Consider the following 23,323-nt stretch of genomic DNA (forward strand, 5'->3'; position numbering starts at 1 on the left):
GATCTCAAAAATGAGATTTAATGATGGACTGTAAGATTTTAATACACATCGAGACTCTAGTATAATAAAAACAAAGGAGTAAGTCATGCCCCATAGAATAAAAATAAAAATAAAAAAAAAACAAATGGCAGTAAGTTTGTGAAAAGCGAAAGAAATTCAAAAAAAAAAGCAAAATGCATAAAATAAAGAAAATATTAAAATATATTATATAAAACTAATGATTATTAATTTATTTAATATAGTTAATTTATATTTGATTATTTTTAAAGGACGTTTTCTTTTTCATTTTATCTTCGCTCAACTCTCCGCTAGCACGTGGCAAATACTCGTAGTATTATCGGCCTCTTGCCGCCTAACCCCTATTAAAACCCTCGCTCGCTTGCTCGGTTCCTTCCGCTGTTATTGTTCTTTCTTCCCTTCCTCTCGCTTCGCTCTCTTCTCCCTGTCCGCTGCCATGGCGGAGCTCAAGAGGCTCTCGGAGAGTCGCGACCTCACCCGGATCGAGCGCATCGGTGCCCACTCCCACATCCGTGGCCTGGGCCTCGACTCCGCCTTGGAGGCGCGCGCTGTCTCCGAGGGCATGGTCGGCCAGCAGTCCGCCCGCAAGGCCGCTGGGCTCATCCTCCAGCTCATCCGCGACGGCAAGATCGCCGGCCGCGCCATCCTCCTCGCCGGCCAGCCCGGCACTGGGAAAACCGCCATCGCCATGGGCCTCGCCAAGTCCCTCGGCCAGGAGACCCCCTTTGCCACCGTATCCGGCTCCGAGCTCTTCTCCCTCGAGATGTCCAAGACCGAGGCCCTCACCCAGGCCTTCCGCCGCTCCATCGGCGTCCGCATCAAGGAGGAGGCCGAGATCATCGAGGGCGAGGTCGTCGAGCTCACCATCGACCGCCCCGCTGCCGCTGGAGGCGGTGCAAGCGGCTCGGGCCAGTCCTCGTCGGCCTCCAAGACCGGGAAGCTTACACTCAAGACCTCCGACATGGAGACGGTGTACGATTTGGGCGCGAAGATGATCGAGGCACTGATGAAGGAGAAGGTGCAGAGCGGGGATGTGATCACATTGGATAAGGCGTCCGGGAAGGTCACGAAGCTGGGGCGGTCCATCGGACGATCCAGGGACTACGATGCCATCGGACCCCATACGAAGTTTGTGAGGTGCCCTGAGGGGGAGCTGCAGAAGAGAAAGGAGGTCGTGCACTGCGTCACCCTTCACGAGATCGATGTCATCAACAGCAGGTTTGGTGTGCTCTCTTTCTCTCAAAATTTCTTTTTTTTATTCTTTTTTCTTTTTACAAATGCGCTGTGTTGAGATGGTGTACATTATTTTAGTTTTGGGGTTTGGGAATTCTAATTTTTTGTTGTCTGGAGTTGTATTGTACATGATATGTTTGCTTTTATTCCAAAGAGAAGTCTTAGGTTTTTGGCGCTTCAGTGCCACTCATATCTGGAATTCTCGGGCTGTTGAATTAAATTAAGTCGGCTGCAACTCAGCCTTTAAGGTTCAGCTGGTGTGTTCTTAAACTAAAATATATGGAGGTAGGCTGACTGAAAGACATGAGTGCAAATTGAGGAAAAAAAATACACTATAATGGAAGGAAACGCAAAAACAAATAGGGAAGAATTATATGGGTATGAAAAGAATCAGTATGAGTGTTTTGATGAAGCTGATTACATATACCAGCGTTGAAGAATTCTGGTTTTTTTATTAGATCCTCCATTTGGTGCCATCAGCTTTGAGGGGTACACCTATTAGATGAATATTTTGACAGTCTGTGCCAAGGTGGCACCAAGTAATATAATTTCATGGAACATATGCTTCATATCAATTCTTTAAATTTTCTGACAAGCATTGGTGCTTACATGGTACAGTTGATATATGCAGTAGGATATACATGTAGAGAAGGGGATAAATGGGATAGTTGTAAAATATTTTATGGTTAGGTGCTTTAGCTTTTACCTTTGATAGTTTTCATTGGTATCATCAGAATTAATTGGGAATATCGAGGTGGCTCTTGCTGTTGTTGATGCAAAATTGATGTATGCTTGGAAACTTGCAAGAAATATGGTTATGTATTCTTTTGGTTGATAAAGTAAGGTTTAACTTAGATTTGACACATACGTGACTACTAGGCGTTAAGTATTGCATATCATGCCAGTTCATTTTATGGATAGACATGCATCAAATCTACAACCTTGAGAAAGTATATATTAAATGTACAAAAAAGATAAATTGAGAAAATTATTCTTTCATCTTTGAACCATTTTAGCTAGCTCTATGACAATGAGTAGATGTTATGGAGTCATTGAAATACTTCTTTGATTCTTGTAAAAATGCATACCACTAAATCTACTTGGATATGAATTACTGTTTTTGCTGGATATCATTGAGATTGATAATTAACCATGTGTTGACATGAAATAAAACATCATAATGGATTCAAGTCTATTTAATCCATACAATTTCAAAGAATTTTGGTTCTGTTATATTCGTCTGCATTGATATACAGCTCTCATCCTTCAGATCAGTTTATAATTAAGCTGATCAAGTTGGGTATCGATACTGTTCAAAATTAAGCTGGAATTGAGCTCAGTTTATAATTAAGCTGATATACAGCTCTCCATAGCCTTATTCTTAAATTTTTTTCAATATGTTTTCTTTAGCTTTTCTTATGTTCTTTTTAGCAAGTTAAATCAATAGCAATCATCAGATCTAGAAAAATCTAAAAAGTTGATTGCTGCAATAAATCCCACCAATCTGTAATTTTTTTTTTTTTTTTTTTTTGTGTTGTCAAGGTTGGGCCTCAAAACCTATTTATACCCCTAGATCCCTAATCTTATGATAGCTAATAGTTACCCATTTCCTATAGAGTAATTACCTTGCTAGTTCAGTTGTCACAAATTCTGGTTTTAGAAAGAAATTCCAGCAAGATATCAGATCAGCCCAAAGCATCTTCAAATCTGGTATATTTTGTTAGACCATTTACTCTCTTGTTCTAAGTCATGGGTTCAACAGTTTAAGCAACTAATGTTAGATTTTGTAGTAGTTTCTTCTCCGATCATCTCAAGGAGAGCATTTAGGACTATTATCATGAGGAATAATTCAGATGTTGTATCTCCTAATGAACTTGCGAGAAGAAACTTTGATAAAAATAAATAATCTTTATGATGCCATCTAAATCTAACGTTTGAATTTTATATGGTGAAAGTTACATTGCGATAATCTCAACTAATTGACATCTAGCCAAATTACATTTTCTAAAATATATTAATCTCAAATGCCTATAATAAACAACAAAGAGTATGAACCTTCATACTGATTAGATGGAGTCACTTGGTATAATTATATTGTAGCATTTAATGTTGGAAAATTATACACCAAAGGCATTTTCCATTCTGTTTTTTTAAAAAACATTTTGCTAAATCCAGAAATGAAAGTAACTTTTATAATAATTTATAAAGAACTATTTCCTAATTTGCACATTTTGGAATTAGAAGTGCTACCCTGGTTGACCATCATTTTTCTTGTCCAAGTTATTTCTTTTTACTGCTAATGTTAAAGATGTCAGTCTGTATGGTATTTTCAAGTTGAGAAAATTGGTATGTTATATATGGGTGTATTGGGTATTTGCTTGTAATACAATATACAATACGATATGATTTCCATTGACTAATTTTGTTTACGCTAACTCTTGATGTAATTGAATCTACCCCATTGGAGTATTTCTTTGAGTAGATTTGACATAGCTTGCTTATTTCTTTTATATTCTTCTAAAAACACTGTCAGCAGATGAGGAGTAAATTGGCAAAACTAGAAGTGAATAAAACTTTGAATTGAGGATCATGAAGAGGTGAGACCATTGGTTTGGGAAAGATTATCGTGAAAGAAATGATTAAATGGTGAATGCCCTTCTATGAAGTGTGCAACTTGATAGTTACTTTAGATTGAAGATGTCATGTCCATGAACAATAAGACTAATACTTCCAGTCTTCTGCACTTTTTTACGCAGGATGCTTGCTGTAAGATGGGATGATTGAACAATCTAGTTACATCTAGCATAGGACAAACATAACAATTCATGTCTTGTTCTCTTTAAGAGAATTGAGAGTGTGTGTATTGGATGCATTAGGATAGTTTTGGATATGGATGCTTTCAGATATTAATACAACCTTGTTTAGAGGATATGTGGCAAGAACTCGGAAATATGTGCATGCGCTTGCATACAGAATCCAATACATGTGAGAACGAGGAACACTAGTCTCTTCCAGTGCAAAATCAATGATGAATATTTTGAACAGAGTATCCTTTGTTGATATGCAACATTAAGGAAAAAATACCCAGAAATAATAAATCATTTGTTTTTATTGAATTTTGGCTCAGGCATGTCTTAATATGCTCATAATCTTTTGTGTAACCAAAATCTGTATGCACTGTTATCCATTTTAACATGATAGAATTATTGATATCATATGTTTTCTGACCAATGATGCGTGGGTAAATGTTCTTAAAGACGCATACTTTTTGGGTTTTGGATATTTTCAATGTTGTAGTTCATGATCAACATTGTGGTTCTTCAAATTCAGCTGCCAATAATCTATTATGTTTAGATCTATGTATTTGTACGCATGTTAAATTCATAAATGGGGTACCACAAATGTATGTTTTTACATTCTTATTTTTACATAAAATTTGGCAGAAAATCCTATTCAAGTATTCTTAAACTAGGAAGTCCCATCTTTCTAGGACGCCGTTCTCAAGAACATGACAGAATGTGTATTATTTCATATATATATCATAGAATTTAAGAATTATTACGCAAGTTTTGGAAAGGAGAAATTTTAAATGGGAAGCCAATTCATCTTTATATGAGCAAAAGGAGTCACTCAATACCTCCTTTAATAGAAAAGTTCATTTTTGGCTTTGCCAGACCATTATCTGCCTACTGTTATGACTATGCTAATAACAATTTTACATGTGCATTAGCTTGTATTAATCTGTGCACCCATTAGCAGTATCTTTGCATCATTGAGCTAAATGTGTGCGTTCCTTTGTGTATGGGGCCATTAGGGTCTAGTAAAGTTTTAGATGGACAAATTCTGCAAAAATAAAAAAAAGTGACCTGTTTTGGCAATATACAAATAGACTAGGTTTTTGTGCAAACACCTTGTTTAAATTGGTAACTACAAATATAATATCGGTATTTGTGAATTAACTGTGTTCTATGGATGATGATGAAGCTATTGGAGGTGGTCATGGTGTTACTAGCACAAAGAAGTTGGGCTTTGAACATTGCATCTATGATGCTGATCCAAATGTGTGAGCTAGTGATGATGCTGCTACATTATTAGATAGCAATCAAGTCAAAATAAGGAAAAAAAAATCTCCCATTGATGACGATGGCTGGGTTGCTCGGACACTTAGATTCAACTTCTAGAATCTATGTTATCTGTATTTGAACCAGATACATGTCATATACTTGGATACATATCAAACATTTTCAACTACAACTATTATAAATTGGAAGAAAGTTAGGTTCCAACAATGAGCTCCCCATAACAATGTCGAAAGTAAACTTTTGGTCTTTTTAGGGATTGGTCAATATGTAGGTATTAAAATAACTTTACAAAATCTCAAAATTGTAAAATCCTTAAGCTAATTAGGAAGTTTAAATGAGAAACATGTATTTTGGGAGACCCTTATAATGAGGTATTTTAATAGTTTTCTTCTATACATTATTGAATATTTATATTTAGCTAAAATTATTTTTTGCACATCTCTGTATCTCCTTATTTTTCTTTTGCTAATGCGGCATTTAGATACATGTTTGAATCTAGTCTGTGTTGTTGCCTATGCAATATTGCATAATGGGAACTTAAGTTTGAAGGACACTTTCCAGTAGGGTCTGTTGTGCCAATAACGGGCACTGTACTGGTTGCCCAATGACATGAGTCTGTACGGACTTGCACCGTGCCATGCCATGCTGTGCTGGGCCTGTACTGACATAGGAGACCGTGGGAGAGAGGAAAAGAGAGAGCGAGCAAAGGAGGGAGGGAGGCTGTCGGAGGTCGGTGGTGGTGTGGGTGGCGGAGGCCGGGGTCGGACCTTCTATTTCGTTTGAACAGGGGTCCGGCAGCCAGTGCCGGCCTTCGATAGCCTCGGCCACGTCGGCCGACCTCCCTCCCTCTCCCTCTTCCTTCCCTGCTCGCTCTCTCTTTTCTTTCCTTCTCCTCCTCTTTCGGTGACGGCGTTTCGGTTTTTTTGCCGAAACCGTCACGGTAAGCCGCCGGTACGGCTCAGGATGCCTCAAACCGGATGGTTCGGGACAGTTCCACTGATCTTGCCTTCTAGATTAGAGTTGTATTCTATGGTTATAATTAAGGTCTGCCGTACCGGTACCGGTAGGCGTACTGGTCGCCTACCGGGTTGGTTCGGTTTGTACCGAATCGGTAAGTTTTTTTTTATCTTTCGATTTTCGCATCCGTGTGTGGGTGTCCGTGCACGGACGCGCGAGATAAATGCGACAGAGTGGCATTAATGAGCTCGTGCGGGTTGGGAAAACGTGCGGGCGGGGGAAACGCTCGCGTGGCGCTTCACAGCGCGGGGAACCGTGCGCGGACGCGGTTCCCTAATGTGCGGAACAGCGCACCGGCGGGGAAAGGGATAAATGCCACACTGTGGCATTAATAAGCCTGCGTGGGCGCGGGCGCGCTGCCCCACGCGGGCTGGGGAAGCGTGCGGGCGTGGGAACCGCCCGTGCGGCGTTTAATAGCGCGGGGAAAGTGCTCGTGCACGATTTCCCGGTGCGCGGAATCGCGTGGGGTGGGGAAACGCGCGCCCGCGTGGGGTAGGGTGATGGGGGCTCACGGTCCAAAGCTCTTACCATGCCCCTTTTCTCGTGCTTCTTGCGTGCGCATTTAAAAATCGCTGATGATGGACCGATTGCAGGTAACGTTGGTGGAATAATTCAATATAAAGATCAACAATGAAAGCAAATTGGATTCTATTCCAGTTAATTGAAGAACAAATAGCAAGAACGATGAAACAAAAGAAATCCAGCAAGAAATTGAAGAGCTCCCTTCCTAGCCCAATTTAACGGAGATTGATGTATCTACCACTAGCCTAAGTCCTAGAACATAAGATCTAAGGACTGAAATCGGCACAATCACCACCCAAGTCTTACGGCCGACTCTCTAACAAGAGAACAAGACTAAAACTCAACTCTGGAATAACTCTGGGATGCCTCCCAATGGCCCTTTACAACTCTATTTATAGGCTAAGACCCTAGATAAAATTAAGTAACCCTCTTTGTACTGTGGGCCTCTTTATGGGATATTATGTGGGGCTGGGATGCTTTTTGTCGTTATGGGACATTGGGTGATGGCTTTGGATTTAAGGTCTTTGTAATGGTGGAGAATTAAATGGTCAATGCTATGCATGATGTGTTTTTGACTGGGGATAGGGTGATCTGGTTTCATGGTGTGGCCTCAACAAAGTACATCTGCTGATGTGTTTTCTAGGCTGTAGCAAGGACTGTAGAAGGTTGTTGGGATGAGGATGCTTAACCTTTGAGGTTTGCCTTGTTGCAATGGGGTTTGGAGAACTTTGCATTTTATATATATGGGAGCCGATGATTGCTGCTCAATGCTTGTGAACTGAAGATTGAATCAGATTGGCGTGTCTCGATAGGAGGGGCAAGGCAAAAATCAAATCCTGCAAGGATAAAGTTCTGTTTTTTGTGGAATCGGTAGTTTTACTTGAGTTAAAAAGGTAGGTGGAAGTGATGTACATATCTCCCTCGTATGCAATTGAATTGCTAAAATTTCTGCTACCATTTGGTTTGGTAAGGTCGCAAGCCTCTCGGTGGGTTGAGATGTTTGGCTGGCATTTAGCCATGCTAGTCTATGCATTTTTTTCGTTTAATATAAACTTTTTCCTTTCTTTGCATTCATGCGCATGTATGGCTGATCTCATGTCAGAGAAGATCTCAGAGGAAAATGGAATCAAGATTTTGTTAGAGCGAATGACATCTTGTAATGGGTGGGTTGATGGGCAGATGGTCTAATCATGGAAGTAGGTGTATGATGGGTTTGCCACTCTGTTAATGTAAAAATAAACTTTTTAAGAACTGAAAAGGGAGGCTTTTCAAAACAAGAATGAAACAATTAGACATGGTGTAAAGAGCAGAGCTAGGAAGCAAGCCTTTTTCTTCTTTGTGAGGGCTTGGATATATTGGATCCACATGATGAAGGGGAAAAATATCATTCGATGAATAGTAATAAAGGGTTATGTAACATGTATCATTTGCATGAAGGAAGAAAGATGGATTATGTGAGTAATCAGATTTGAAACGGAGGGATAATGCCCATGCATATTCTTTTACTCCAATTATTTTGTATGATTCTTTCAGACTGAACTTGTTATTTGGTCTATTGATCAAGCTGCTAATTATTTCAAGGAAACACATACTACATCATGTATCGAGTTTATTCTCGGTCTTTGATCTGCTGGACTGTTTGGATGTTGAGGTGTTGTCCTTTCTGCTTGTACAGCGTGTAAATTGTCCCCTTGTTATGCCATAATTTTCTTTCCTTATAATTGAGGGCCATATATTGGGTGTGTATCCTTGAATTGTTGCAGCCATTACATCTGGTCTAACTTTAACTTAGAATTTATGAGAACATGTGAGTTAAGCTAAGTCTCCTAAGAAAACAGTCATTCTTTCTTGATTGTATCTGCTCTGTTCCGTGCAAGATATTACCTTCCAAATTAACGGACACTGAGATTTATTGAGTGAATAATCGATATTGCTTGGATCATACATGTATTGGCAATTATTCCCTCTTTTCATGCAGGGAGTGCAGGAATTCTTTTTATTGTTTTGTTTTCCATTGCATTTCTTTTCATTTTCTTGGGTACCATTATTTATAAATAAAATTTCCAGCATTTTCACCATATTAAAAACACACCAAAATAGTGGTATATACTATTTTTATATCTCTTAAAAATTTGAATTTCAAATCCATTAATTAGTTTGGTTTTTGACTCCCATATCCAGAACTCAAGGCTTTTTAGCACTCTTTACCGGTGACACTGGTGAAATTCGTGGTGAAGTCAGAGAGCGGATAGATACAAAAGTGGCAGAGTGGAGAGAGGAAGGAAAAGCTGAGATAGTCCCGGGTGTCCTGTTCATTGATGAGGTCCACATGCTTGACATTGAATGCTTCTCGTTCCTAAATCGCGCATTGGAGAATGACATGGCCCCCATCCTGGTTATTGCCACAAACCGAGGGATCACAACTATCCGAGGCACAAACTACAGGTCTCCTCATGGAATCCCAGCCGATTTCCTTGACCGCCTGCTGATAATATCTACTCAACCATACACTGAGGAGGAGATCCGGAAGATTCTTGACATCAGATGTGAAGAGGAAGACGTAGAAATGTCAATGGATGCAAAGGTTCTGCTAACAAAAATAGGAGCGGAGACCTCTTTGAGGTATGCGATCAACTTGATCACTGCAGCTGCTCTTGCTTGCCAGAAGAGAAAGGGTAAGATTGTGGAGATGGGGGATATAAGTAGGGTGTATCAGCTGTTTCTTGATGTGAAAAGATCGGCACAGTATTTAATGGAGTACCAGAGCCAGTATATGTTCAATGAAGTGCTGAGGGAGGCAGATGAAGATGAAACCACACAATTTTGATCTGGGACATGTAGAGTTCTATCTGAATGTTTACTTGTCATGGTAGGGTAGGATTACAATCGAAGTATTCTGCTCTTGCTTAATTTATGTACTATGGTTGTGTGGAATCTTGGATCAAGTCAAAAACAAGATTTCCTATGTAGAGGGATGTGTTCTGTTTAATACTTTAAATCTTTGACAGACTAGTTGGTTTTCTTCTATATTGGTTCACACATTTTTCTTATCGCAATGGAGCTCTTTGATTCAAGGTTTTTTCCTTGACAGGATGATTCTGTATTCTTGGCCGGCTCATCTGTATGGACCTTGCATTGATGAAAGGCATGAACACTTGGTGAGCGAAAGAACAAGTACTTGCAGGTGTCATGGTACGAAAACATGACGTGGATTTCTAGGAACCAACATTCTGAAGCTTTCCTCAATCCAGGGAACCCCGAGTTTTTGGCCATCATCAGATTCGCGCCTTAAAGCAGAAGCTTTCATTCTCTTTCGGCCCCGTTGCATTCCAGAACAGACTGTATAATCTTTGTTTGTGGTGGTTAATTGATATTAGAATGGCCTCAGCACCCGAAGGTACTTCTATATTTGAACATATTTGAGTCTCTTGTTGGATAATTGGGCTGAAAATTTTATTGAATTCGTAAATTGGCCACCATCACTAGCAAAATCATATATATTTATAAGTACTTAGGAATAACTTTGGAGTAGGCCGGTCTGAATTTCATAAAAAGAAAAAAAAAGATTTAGATATTGATGATTTTGCAGGTTGTGCTGGCTCGATTTATGAATTCAACAAAATTTTCAACTCAATCATCCATGCCGACCCTGAATTGTTTGTTCCTCCAACTAGGGAGTGCGGAGATTAATACAAGGAAGCATGCCAAAGATTTGATTAGTCTTTTCCTCAAAAAAAAAAAACAAAACAAAAAAAAAAACGAAGAAACAAAAGAGTGATGACATTTGACACCCTGGATTGGCACCGAAAATCTTCAAAGCTGCAATCCATCAGGAATCAGTACTAATATAACCCAAGGAATGTGCTGAAGAGCATGTGCTACCTAGGGATTTGTCAGTGCCAAAGCTTAGACTAGGTCAGGCTTGTGGATATCCACATGGTTCCGGTACTGGTCGAGAGCTGAGCTCATGGCTGTCTCTTGGTTTCAAGAGACGAGCATTGGTTCAAGTGCCTACGGGCCTGTGAGCCTATGGCCTATGTCCGAGACGAAACCCGTGCTGGATCGCTGGATGGCACACGTGCACGTGTGCGCATGTGATCGTGTGCATGCGTGCAAGTGCACGTGCAAGCATGTGGGCTTGTGCTGGTTGGGTGCACATGCAAAGCAGCGGCAGGTTCCAAAACATCCATAGATCTCGGTCAATGGAGGACGAGGGCCTGCCTCAAGGCCCATCTCTAGATTCGCTTAGGAGACCAGCGCTTGAGGCGTGGAAGCACACCAAAGTCAAGGACACATGGAAGCAAGGGAAATAAAATAACATGACAGGAATGCTTCCCTATCAAAAGAAGCATCTTTATCTTTCTACAGAGACTTAAAGTGGGGTTGGGGCGATTGGAAGCAAGAAGATGTGATTCCGCACCTCCCAGATTCTCATCCAACATTATGGATTGCAGCGAATGACTTCATTATTATTTGTTTAATGCCATCTTGCCAGCTTCTATATATATATATATACACACAATATGAGGATTTGTGAAGGCATTGCATGAATGGCTGGAGAGCAGGAACAAGAGGACTTAGAGGAGCGAAGGTTGAACATTCCAAAACCCCCAAATGCTCTTCTTTAATTATCTGTTTCAAGGGCAGAGCAATGCAGCAGACAAGAGATTGACTGGAAAGTGCTTTGAATTAATATTTGCTCGACACATGACCCAAGAACAGTCTCAAAGGAGACAGCCTCGGAGTAGCAAAAACTATAGAAAAAGGAAACATGTGGATTATTGGATTCCAATGAGATGAGAGATCATAAAGCATATTAAATTGGCATCATGATCTGGATACAGGGGGTCTCAGGATTCAAGTCGTTGGGTTATTCTATATATATATTGCTTCTCTTGTGACTCCATGGCGCATCTTTTTTCCTTCAAACAACCAACTAAGCCTATATTCTTAACTAGACTAATTAAAGTGCAGCACCTTGGAGCTCTGTCCTCAAACTCACAGACACAGGTCTTTTCTAGTACTTGGATAAGACCGGTGCCTCCTCTCTCTCTCTCTCTCTCTCTCTCTCTCTCTCTCTCTATGAAGTAAAGATCAAATGTAAAAAATAAAGTGATGCCCTTTCTTTTTCTCCTTGAAAACCAACACACGCAAGAGTCTCAGGTGTTCTGATGGTTCTGAAGGAACCTACAAGGAATTTGCAATGCACTAGAGCTAAAACAAGCTGACCATGGTACCCTTTCACCAGTCCTTAGCTGGTGCTTCAGGTTCGTGATGGGTGAACTTGACCTACATATATACCTCTTTTTGATCCAATATTGCTGGCATCCCCAATAGTAGAAAAATTCCAGCTTGATCTTTCCAGTGAGTGACTTAAATTCGCTCACTGACATCCATGAGATGTGCTCTAGACCTTGCACATCAGCAGGGAGTCCACCCTGTGTTTGACAGTGACCATCCATTGGAGGTCTCTGCTTAGTTTCACAGCTTCTGCTAGCCCTCTTCACATCCACCACCATACCAGTTTGTTTTCCTCCAAATAATTGTCATATCACATAACGAACTATAGCTAGTTAGCAGCTCATTGAGAAGTCTTTTGTTTATATTTGACTTGATCAGATGGCTGTTTTGTAGAATGAAGTTTTTTTTTTTTTTTTTGGTGGGGGTTGGGGGTTGAAAGTAGAATAAAGTTTGAACTAGAAGCAGACATCAAGCTGACTATGAGTGGTGGACTGATATGAGAGTGAGTCATCCATGGGGTCTCTCCAATACGAATGCATTTTTTTATTTGGTGTTTTCATAATGGGGTTGAGAGAGGAGAGAACTAAAAGCATAGTGGCGCCTTCCAAGACCAGAGGTCTAATATGGACAGAAAACTGAACAGAACCCACAAGCTCCATTTTGTTACCCCATTTCATGACAAAGGATTCAATGAAAACAAAACAAAGGCAATCTTTATTTTCTCCTCCCTTTTGCTCAGGTTGTTTCCCACTGCATTGACAGGAAAAAAGCAAAATAGCAGGGACAAAGGAAAAATAAATAAAAGAAGGCCAAAGAAAGATCTCTTGGAGATCTGTACATATTCTTCCATCTATTTCCCTTCAGAACAAGGAGAATGAAACTTGTCACCAAATCTTCTTCTCACTTTCATCCCTGCAGACCTATTGACATCGAAAAATTTTAAAAAAAGCGTGTGAGTTTTTTTTAAAAAAATAATAAAGAAAACAAGAATCTTTCAGCACTGGCGTCTGATGTCAAGCCTTGAGAACTTCTATTCCCTGGAAAGAAAACCTAAAGAATGAGAGAAAACAGCGACATAACTGGTCTTGCAGGAGTTGGCTTCACAGGAGCAGAGGAATGCAGGTAACCCATTTGCTTCTGCAATGCAGACTTTCCCTGAAGACATTGTAATATGATCAGCCAGCGAATAAAGAATAAAAAGGATTAGCAAAATAAAGGAGGGGGAAGAACAAGAAGAGCCTGAAACTTACCTTAAAATGGGTGGCAGAGAAGCCACAAGAGAACTCCAAAACATTCTCCACGGAAGCCTTCACATTGTTGGTGGCGGCATTGAAGCTGGTCTGAAGAGATAACAACCCAAATGTGAAGAGCATGAGACCAAGGGAAGAGGAAGAAATAGCAAAGAGCATACATACATCGGGGAAGCTGAAGAGAGGGGAGCTGGCAGTGTCATCCAAGAGAGAGGCAGACTCCCTCTGTTGTTTACTCTCCACTCTCCTCCTCTTGTCACCATTCCCGGCCAATGCAGCAGCCGAGGCAGTTGGAAGGGTGGAGGCATAGAACAGGCAACCATTGCCATTGTAGCAAGCGTTGGAGTGAGAACAGTAGCAGTTGTAATCTTCCTCACGGAAATGGGGTGGCCCAGAAGATGCATCAGAGACCATAGATAAGTCCTCCTCCTCCTCCTCCTCTTCTTCCATTTCCTCCTCTTGCTCAATACAGCCAGCTTTTTGGAAGGGAAGAGAGGTTGCGGGCTCATAGGACTGGTCCAAGTACATGGTCCACCCAGACTGGCATCCACTGCTGCACTCCGAACTCTCCTCTTCCTCCACCCCCAGCATCATTTGATCAATGGGGAGTAACGGGACTTTGGAGACACTCTTCTCTCTCACTTTCTATTTTTTCCCCCTCCTTTCCCTCTGCGCGCGCGCTTGTAATGCTCTCCAACACACTACACTTGCAGCGGTACAAAAGATGGGGGAGAGGATGGTAGTAGAAGAGAGGGGGGGGGGGGGGCTTGTAATGCTCTCCAACACACTACACTTGCAGCGGTACAAAAGATGGGGGAGAGGATGGTAGTAGAAGAGAGGGGGGGGGGGGGGGGGGGGGGGGGGTGGAGGAGAGAGAGAAGTTGGGCCAGAAAAAAACGAATGGAATCCACCCAAATCCCAGACCCGTTTTGTCCTATGCTCATGCCATCCTCCCCACCTCCTGGCTTTCCTCGGCGCAGATGAAATTAAAACTGCCAGTTGGGCATTGGTCTCTTTGTTGGTGATAATGAGAGAAACAGAGAGAGGAGGAAAAAAAAGCCTTGCCTCACACTCCCTCTACTCTCTCTCTACACCTCCTCTCTCTTTCTCTCTCTCTGTGTGTGTGTGTGTGTGTGTGTGTGTGTGTGTGAAAGAGAGAGACAGAGGGGGGTTGGAAGGGATGGAGCCACAACGGCCTCACATGCAATACAGCGTGGCATTGTGTACCCTCTCTACCCGTTCCATTATTTTTCTTTCAAATCCCGTGAACAAGGGAAATGAGAGGGGTATCACACTGTGTGTGTTGGAGGCTGCCAATTGGACCCATTGTCTTGGGCCATGGACCAGGCCCCCACTCTGGCTTTTGGATTCATTTGCCACCTCCGCCGCACCGTTTCACTGTTATCTTAGTTTTAGAGGTGGGGGTTATGGTGATGAGTTTTAGGTCACCATTGTGTTCTTAATGGTTTCCACAACTAAAGTTAATGAACAGCGCTGCAAGGCTTTTCTGATGGTTTTAGGTCCTCACATGAATAATGTTAAGTTTTGATTTAACTTCTACCATGCATTGGAAGAGATATGCCACAATTCTCCATCCAAAAGATTTTTCTCCTCCTATTTTTTTTAGAAAACCATGGCAAAATAAGTTATCTTTATGGCTTCCTTAGTGGATGAAGTAGTTTGATGATAGAGTTTTGACAAATTGGGTGACATCATAGCTCATTCTATTTATCATATAAATAGGAATAATATTATATGATTACAGATCACATTTATATGATACCAATTTGTTTTTTTTTTTTATGGTGATTAATAATCAGCTGTTGTCTTTTTTGGCAGAACAACAGTCAGTTCGGATGTTACATCACACAGAACAAATTTAGACCACGGCCATCATACTAAAACTACCGTTATGTGCAGGCAAATGGATTGGCGAGTTATTGTATGTGATTTATCGTTAGGAAGGGACAAAATAAAGGCAGGGAAAAAACCATTGATGTGAAGTGACGCGAGGCGGAGAAGGAGGAGAGGTGGAAGATCGCAGTTAAACGTCTGAGTCTTTTACTAGATAGTGTATTTAATGCCGAGTCCTATATATGTGTGCATTGGTTTGGCCCACCACAAACCGTACTGAGATGCCACCTTCACCTATGAATCTCCAGGCATGCGAGGTGCAGCTCAGATAAAACACCTGAAAAGTGAAAAGGTAAGATATACATATCAAAGTGACAGCAATAAGCTAGCATTGGAGAAGATAGAGTAGCTTGTAGCACTGGAGCTATAACAAAAGCAATTCAATTTGTACACTTGAGCTGCACTACCTACTCGTAAAAGAGTCAAAATGACAGCAGTCTAACATAGGATACAGACTATTTGATAAGACTACACCAAGCAACTATCATCATAGTACTTAAAAACTGCTATGCATGTCAACTATTGGGGATCCTAAGACATTATTATGCCATCAACACTACCCTTAACTATTGGGGATATCTAGGGTTTTAGTTTTCTATGTGTAGGGTCAATAAATGGTGACTTGTAGGCTTGTATTTGTGTCAAATTGTATGTGTGTGTGTGTGTGAGAGAGAGAGAGATGCAATGGTAGACTAGAATTAATGTCTCCACATGCTACCACCTCCAGTGTAACTGTTCCTTTTCCTAAAGGGAAGACTCTTCCTTTCCCTCCCTCTCTCCTCCCTTCAAAGGTTTTGGTTGACACCGAGATGGACAAAGGCAGAAATATCGATGGCGCGCACACAGAGACATTTGATCAAACATGTGCCGAGGCACATGCTCCCAACTATCCATTGGCCATCATGGTATGTTAGTCTCGTAAATCTCATCCTATGGGCTATGGATCAGCAATAGATCCACCATCATAACCAGTGGCTGCTGTGTCGCCACCTGATCAAGATATTTGATCCGAATCGAGTCTTCTTGGGACCACTTGATCCTCCTTTTTTCCTTCCTTCTCTGATGGGAAGTTTGTACCATGTGCATGCGAGCATGGCGTGCATGCCTATTCTCGTGCATTCATATCTGCACCAGATTTTGGGGACCATGGTTTTCTCTTCAGTCCTTGAGATTGTGATCTTGCACATATTGGGCTTGTGAAAGCTATGATATCATGATATATATATATATGTGCCTTCTGTATCACTTACCAATGTGAAGATTGTCTAGACGCAATGTGGGTCCATATATATATTAAGGAAGCAATGAAGTCCATTTATCCAATTACAATTAATACCACCTTATTGCCTCCCAAGGAGTTACAAGGGGGTGATATTCTAGTGAAGAAGGGATTAAGCCAAGAGTTCGACAATGATAAGAGCCCAAATTTTTTGGAATAAACATGACTTTCTGAAGAGAGGGTTCCTTAAAAGTGTAGTTGAGCATCTTTTGCCAATTATATCTTGGGGGTAGCTCAAGCCAAGTGGCACTATGATCAGAAGGATTTCCCTGAGCATATCATGAGGCCAAGAGAAAAGCTAGGGCAGGCCCAGTGCTTGGTGCTCTTTCCTCTCTTTGAATGCACTGGCCACATGATTGAGGACTTGGTGTCCCATCTTGGCCTAAAGAAGGAGAGCTATTACACACCACATACATATAAGAATATCCTCTAACAAGCTATGGTACTCTTTTGAGTGTCCTATTATTGATTCTGTTGTTAAATTCCTTTTGGTGGCACTAAGTGAATATATATTCACTTTGAACTGTAGATTGGATCTCATGAAGCCAATGGAAATTATCAATGACCAAATGGGTGGGTAAGACTGAAACTGAAACTTCGATATTTACTATTCATGTGTTTGCGTACTATGAATACAATCATATGAGAACTAGCATTGCTACGAGCAACTAAGCATGGCCCCTTGACATGATTAGGGAAGAAAATTAATCTATATATAAGTTTTGAGAATATATCTGTCCATACTATCAGATTAAGATTAATTAGTGATTTTGTTGGATAAGTTTATTACTTAGTAATTTCTCGATTTTTCGAAGCCATATATTTGAAAATTAGAAATGTGAGACACAACTTTTGCATTGTTTACCAATTGAGACATGGTCCTGTCCAATAATACAACAGCCTGCTTGTATTAATGCAGGATGGGTCCCCATATATTTTGAGCATGCGCAATGTCGAGTAACATGAAAACAGTAAAAGCCATCAGCGTCCAAAAGTTTTGCTTATATGGGTTCCGCAGCTTTCTTAATTCATCCAGGATTATTTGTCAGCTTAATTTCTTGTTAGTTTTAACAATTTTCAGGTAAGGTTGTAAATTAAATGAGCTAAGTTTTGGGTTGCTCAATCTTGGCTTGTTAAAATCAAAATGACCATTTAACTACAGTGCGTCTTAACTGTACTAATATTCTAGCTTGGTTCATTTTATAATAAGACAGCTTGAATAAGCTTGTTATCGAGAGCTAAGTTAAGCTTCTACTTGTATCTTGCAAGCTTAGGGTGCCTGAGCTTGGCTTGTTTATGAGTCGACCTTAAATGGGACTTCGAGTTGGCTTCTTTTTTAATCGAACAAGCTCAAAAAAACCTATAGTCAATGGAGTTGTACTCAAACAGCTTAGTTCCTCTGTGGCCCTACCCTAAACTTGAACCAGATTCAGACGAACAGATACGTGCGCCAAGACACACACATGCGGATGCTACATATTTTCTTAGCGTTCCTCTAAATTGTTACAAACATGATCTTAACGTTTCTTCTTGAATTAAAAAATTTAAGAGCTTACTTTCTCCTCGATCTCTCAGTCATATAATATCTATATAAATCCAGTCCTTTTTAAATCATAAATACCAGAAACTCATGATTACCTTAGTTTTTTTTTTTTTTGTGACACTACATAGTTGCATGATTGAATGAGTCTGATCTTTCCACTTCGTTTGAATCCTCTAACAATTTCATGATCTTTAGCATCTCTTAGTAAATCCTTCCAACAGGTTTTCATTGTCTACAGAAGACTCATTGGAGCCTTCTTCAACAGCCATCATCATGCAAGTTCTGAAAAGGTGGCACACTAATAATCCACTCCACATGCAAAAAGGTTTGAATGGTTATTTCCCAATATGAGGGCTATGACAAGAGGGCCCTTTCCCAAAGGAAAAGGTCTGCAGCTGTTCTGAGGCTCAACTTACAGCCATTTTGTTTTGGCAGTATAAGACTCCATTAATTTCTATGCAGAAAAGTAAATTAATGTAGTATAAATTGATTTGCTCGAGTCCTAGATGAGATAAAAGAAACTGAAAACATCAAACACAAAGTCTTATTATTGGGTTGCATATAATGATAGCCCATAGTACAAATACAGTGTTAGCTAGCACATGGAGGGGTCCAATAAGCTATTCTGCATAATAGCTGCTGAAAACCCGTAGTGAGTACTAAGATATTTCATGTGTTGCTACTTGACCAAGTCATAGAATTGATGGATATTTGTAGGTCTAGCATGTTATCAAAGCCTCCCAAGATTTGGGGCTTTGTGTTGCCTACTGGGACTTGACTGATTTTTGGAAGGTTTGAGACAGGCCTAGCCCCACTTGTTCTTGTTTCTTATACTGTCAGACTTGAAAGTTACATAATAGTAGTTTAAAACATCTACAAGTTTCACCAATGGCTAAATTTGAATCAGATAACATGGGTGCCACAGTTCTCATTGGAGGCTCACATATTCATCCTTGACTGCATCCCACCAAGCCATGGTCAGCTTGTTATTTCTTTTCTTATTCAATACTTCTCTCCAGTTTTATTTACTTATTTGCTGATAGTGTTCCTAATTTTTAGTGATCAATAATCTGAGGAACCATCTTCTCCAAAACAAAATACACTCTTAATTAGAACTGCAACCTTATCAGATTGTGCAAATTTCAGTATTTAGTCTCTCCCACTCTAGTTGGATGGGCTTACCTATTTTAGATTTTTATCAAATTCCAATATTATCTTTTCCTGTTCTCTTGCAACCATAGCAAGAGCTAGTTCAGTTGGACTATACCTTTGCTTCAGCATTTAAGTATCATCCTAAGTAGATGATGCTGCATAATCTATGAATAATATGCATCATATTGCGAACTGTGAAATTATTTACACTTCATCTTTACAACCTCAGTAATTACCCGAGTGGGCCTCGCATGGATAAATGTGAGGGCCAGGACAGGTTTGAGTAGAGTTGCCATGTGAGTTCTGTCAGGCTGAATGGGGCTTAACCAAGGCAGGCCGAGTGACCACAAGAAATAGAGAAACATAGGCTGAAGGATGCTGGGACTAGTTATGGAGTATACTCATTCTAGGAATGATTAAGAATTAAATCTTCGGCTTATGGGTACGCAACCTGAGAAGCATGTGATTGGTTATTAACAGGTCGAGTCATGGTATGTGACTAGCTACTTGAACATGGGCAATTATGAGAACTAGAATGAGCACTTACTCAATGGATTAGAGTTGTATTATATAAATGATGACATGTAACTAGAAGAAAAAAATTCTTTGACAATCAAACACTTATCTTTATCTTTATCTTTACTTTTAATTTATCATTGTATTTATTTTTATTCTCTTTACTTTAGTGACCTAGTTTCACTCTTGTTTATCCGTAATTATAACGTAGAATTGTAACCTGACTATGTCCCACCTTCTTCTCTTTCGAGAAGGTGGTATCATAGTAGCAAGAGTTCTTGAAGATCAAGGCACCAGAAATCATAGTACTATTTGTTCATCCTGTCTTCTTTTCGGTTATTGACTCTGATGGCACGATTGCAGACACAAAACCCGCCAATGGATGTATGCGTCGTTCATCCCCCTCAGTAGAGAATCTGATGGCTAATATAAATATAAACAGTAATCTAAGTCACAATATATAGGGCATCCTAATGTACGTAGTTCCCACCATTGTGGGGTTTAGGGAGGTTCAGTCCTCTTATGTAAATAGCTAGGGCAAATCCTCAACTATTCTTATTGTAAATACATTTGATATTAATCTATGCTTTTCTCTTTATACTACAAGCTGAGTTATATGCTGTCCCCAAAATCATTAGATTTGTCCTTCTTGAGGAACTTGTTTGGATGCAGGTATAAATTACCAAGGGATAAACTACTCAAACAATCTAAAATAAAAAGAAGAGGAGTAATGGGAGATGACTAATTTCCATCATCAAGAAAGCTCAAAGATCACAGAGTTCTGAAAAATAGGGATAGTAGATACCTTCCCAGAGGTGACTTACCATATTCCAAAGAGTGAATGATCCAAATCCACTTGCTAGCCATCTATGGACATATTCGAGGTGTCATTTGTTGTTGCTTCCAAACAGGGCCTAAAACAATTTCCTACTCCAAAGCTGGCATATCATTACTCTCTCCCGTAGCCAGTGTTGTATTGCACCTTTGTGATCATGTACTTGTTCACAAATGGCATTTCATTCAAAAAGACTTACTCACCTATTAACTAACTAGTCACTTGACAGTAAAAGTTTAAGCTATTAAGGAATGTGATAATATATCAAGTTTAACATCAAAATAGAATATTTTGGTTATGTAATTACCGTATTAGCTTGCATCTTTTCATCAAGTGCAAGTGATGGATGTGAAATAAGCAATTTGGGATGGATATTTTGTTGTGCTCCTATCTCCTGCAAGTATCATGAACAAATAAAGGCCTATTTAAAAGAGAAGCATATATTTTTGGAGGTTGAGTCTGCGCTATAAATACTTAAAACTAGCATGTGAGGATGTGATGAACGAATGATCGTATTGCTATGATCCCATATGATTACTGATCTATTAGTAATTACAAATTAATAGATGTATTCCGAGATTTTCTTAGTCACTCTCACAGCTTCTCATTGTTAAAGAAGAGGTTGGCCAAAATCTAAACCAAGAGGGGAGCACTTGGAAAAGAAGAGGGGGGTTGCATGAACTGTCATTCTCATTTAATTAAAGTTTTTTAATTATTATGTTACTTGATAAATGAACTCTTTCTTGCTAGGATATTTCTATTGTTTCTTTTCTTAAAGTTGTGTTTTATTATAGAACAGGAAAAGACCACTACATAATATTACTAATCTCTTGTAATCCTTGATGATGTCGCTCTTGGAATATTTTTGAATGCAGATTGTTTGGAATATTTAAGAAAGGAGAGAAAGATACTAGTCACCCTATTTTCATGGGATATAACAGTGCGTAAAAACATGAAAACTGGACTTGGAGTTTTAGTTATCCGACTGGATAACAACTTAGAAAAGTTAACTCACTAGTCAATAAATTTTTTTTAATATGATACAATATAATATTACTATAAATATATAACATCATAAATAAAATATATTTACAACTATGTACATATATGTATTTATATATTTATTCATTCATATAAATACATTTAGTACAAACATAAATATGTACAGATATATAAATATAAATAATATGACAATAGCAAACATCTAATAATATAAACTTTATATAAAGTAACCAATAAATATATAAATACAATTAGTAAATAATAATTATATATATTCATGTACACAAAATGTACATGGAAAATATTTTATAAGAAGAATTCTAGAAATTCAATTGAGTTGGATCACTGATCCATAAACTCAACCAAGTTACTGTGCTGGATCATTGAGTTTTTGATTGAATCATTTAAATTCCAATCAAGTAGTCCAATATGCAATCCAACTAGGCATCTTACTGTTTCAATCTATATAGGCTGATCCTTGAGTTGAATCACTGGGCTTTTAAGGAGTCAGATAAATGTATCATCCTATTCAAATAAGTTAACCACAGGGCCAAACTAAACAAAGTCATGTGGGCCTGTTTGGATATTTTTTATTTTTTTTTGGATAAAAACGGCATTTCATAAAGCTCTTATGTGAATACAACCTGTCAAGTCAAAAGAAATAAAATGATACAATGAAGAAGAAAGCTCAGTGGCACAAGTTCAGGTAAACTCTTCGAAGTGTCGAGCAATGTAGGAGGCAACCCAGTCTGCTCCTTTGTTCGCCTCCCGATACAAATGTGTTGTCTGAAATGATACCATCCCTCTGACCAGTCTGTGAGTCTTATGAATCAGTGGGTGACTATCCTCATATCGATTCACTCTTTATATCTAATCGATCACTATAGATGAGTCTCTCTCGAGGTGTACTCTATCTGCGCCAAGTAACCTCCTCGCATAAGAGATGCCCTCCCACGCTGCTTGCAGCTTCGCCTTAATGACCGTCGAATTGGAAGTACGCCGACCTCCCGCCACAACCAGTCTGCCACGATGGTCTCTAATCACAAATCCCATTCTTCCATATGCTCCATTCGCCGATACGTGGCTATCGAAGTTAACTTTAAGATGACCCAGAAGTGGGGGCACCCAAAAAAAAATAGGGCAAACATATCTTAGTCTATGTCAGCTGGACCTCTCTCAATCTTTTCCTATAGAATGGGAAAAGAAAAGTTAAAATCCAAATCTAAATTTCAAGAATAAGGAAAAGAGAGTTGCGCAGGAGATAGACAGCAGGATCTTCAAAGCCTGACATGTCCCAACCCCTTCGGCCTCTCTCATAATATGGTCGAACACACACAGAGAGAAAGAGGGAGGGTTAAAGCAGTTGAGGGCAAGGGGTCCGTATCGTAGGACCAGGTAAAGTGGCGGTTGACGACAAGGAAACTGTGAAGGGGTGGGGGTTTCGCCTCGTCGCTTCTCCCATCTACTTGAGCTGGAATCTGATGAGGCCTCCACAGATGACGGTACCGGGGGGGGGGGGGGGGGGGGGGGGTCCGACCACGGGGGGCCGAAAGCGGACGGAGGAGGGCGGAGCGGCTGCCGCCGCGTGTTGGGTGTGGCCCCACGCACCGCCACCGACCGTCACGTTCTCGCACGGTTGGTGGCGGCGGCAGCGAGGTCGACGGGCAGCGGCCGGGCGGTCGGACTAAAATTTAGCTGTCTTTGTCGGCCCTCTGCATT

General features: G+C 40.1%; 2 protein-coding genes across 5 annotated transcripts; one reads left to right on the forward strand and one right to left on the reverse strand.

Moving 5' to 3' along the window:
- Window positions 1-393: 393 nt before the first annotated feature.
- On the forward strand, window positions 394-10,341 carry LOC103698962 (ruvB-like 2). 3 transcript variants are annotated; one of them, XM_039119532.1, is made up of 3 exons: window positions 394-1,236; window positions 9,054-9,746; window positions 9,964-10,341. In XM_039119532.1, the coding sequence occupies exons 1-2, from the start codon at window positions 455-457 to the stop codon at window positions 9,697-9,699; spliced, it is 1,428 nt and encodes a 475-aa protein (XP_038975460.1). In that variant the 5' UTR covers window positions 394-454; the 3' UTR covers window positions 9,700-9,746; window positions 9,964-10,341. The 3 variants fall into 3 exon arrangements, with proteins under 3 accessions (XP_038975460.1, XP_038975461.1, XP_038975459.1); XM_039119533.1 differs by having other exon boundaries at window positions 9,054-9,741; XM_039119531.1 differs by lacking the exon at window positions 9,964-10,341 and having other exon boundaries at window positions 9,054-9,909.
- Window positions 10,342-12,749: 2,408 nt separating this feature from the next.
- Window positions 12,750-14,106, reverse strand: LOC103711313. Of its 2 annotated transcripts, XM_008797412.3 has the most exons (4): window positions 13,529-14,106; window positions 13,364-13,453; window positions 13,194-13,268; window positions 12,750-13,033 (listed from the first exon to the last, which is right to left on the reverse strand). In XM_008797412.3, the coding sequence occupies exons 1-4, from the start codon at window positions 13,955-13,957 to the stop codon at window positions 12,998-13,000; spliced, it is 630 nt and encodes a 209-aa protein (XP_008795634.2). In that variant the 5' UTR covers window positions 13,958-14,106; the 3' UTR covers window positions 12,750-12,997. The 2 variants fall into 2 exon arrangements, with proteins under 2 accessions (XP_008795634.2, XP_038975462.1); XM_039119534.1 differs by having other exon boundaries at window positions 13,364-14,106.
- Between the last annotated feature and the right edge of the window lie 9,217 nt (window positions 14,107-23,323).

The sequence above is a fragment of the Phoenix dactylifera genome, unplaced genomic scaffold (genome assembly GCF_009389715.1).
Source record: "Phoenix dactylifera cultivar Barhee BC4 unplaced genomic scaffold, palm_55x_up_171113_PBpolish2nd_filt_p 000566F, whole genome shotgun sequence".
Lineage (NCBI taxonomy): Eukaryota > Viridiplantae > Streptophyta > Magnoliopsida > Arecales > Arecaceae > Phoenix > Phoenix dactylifera.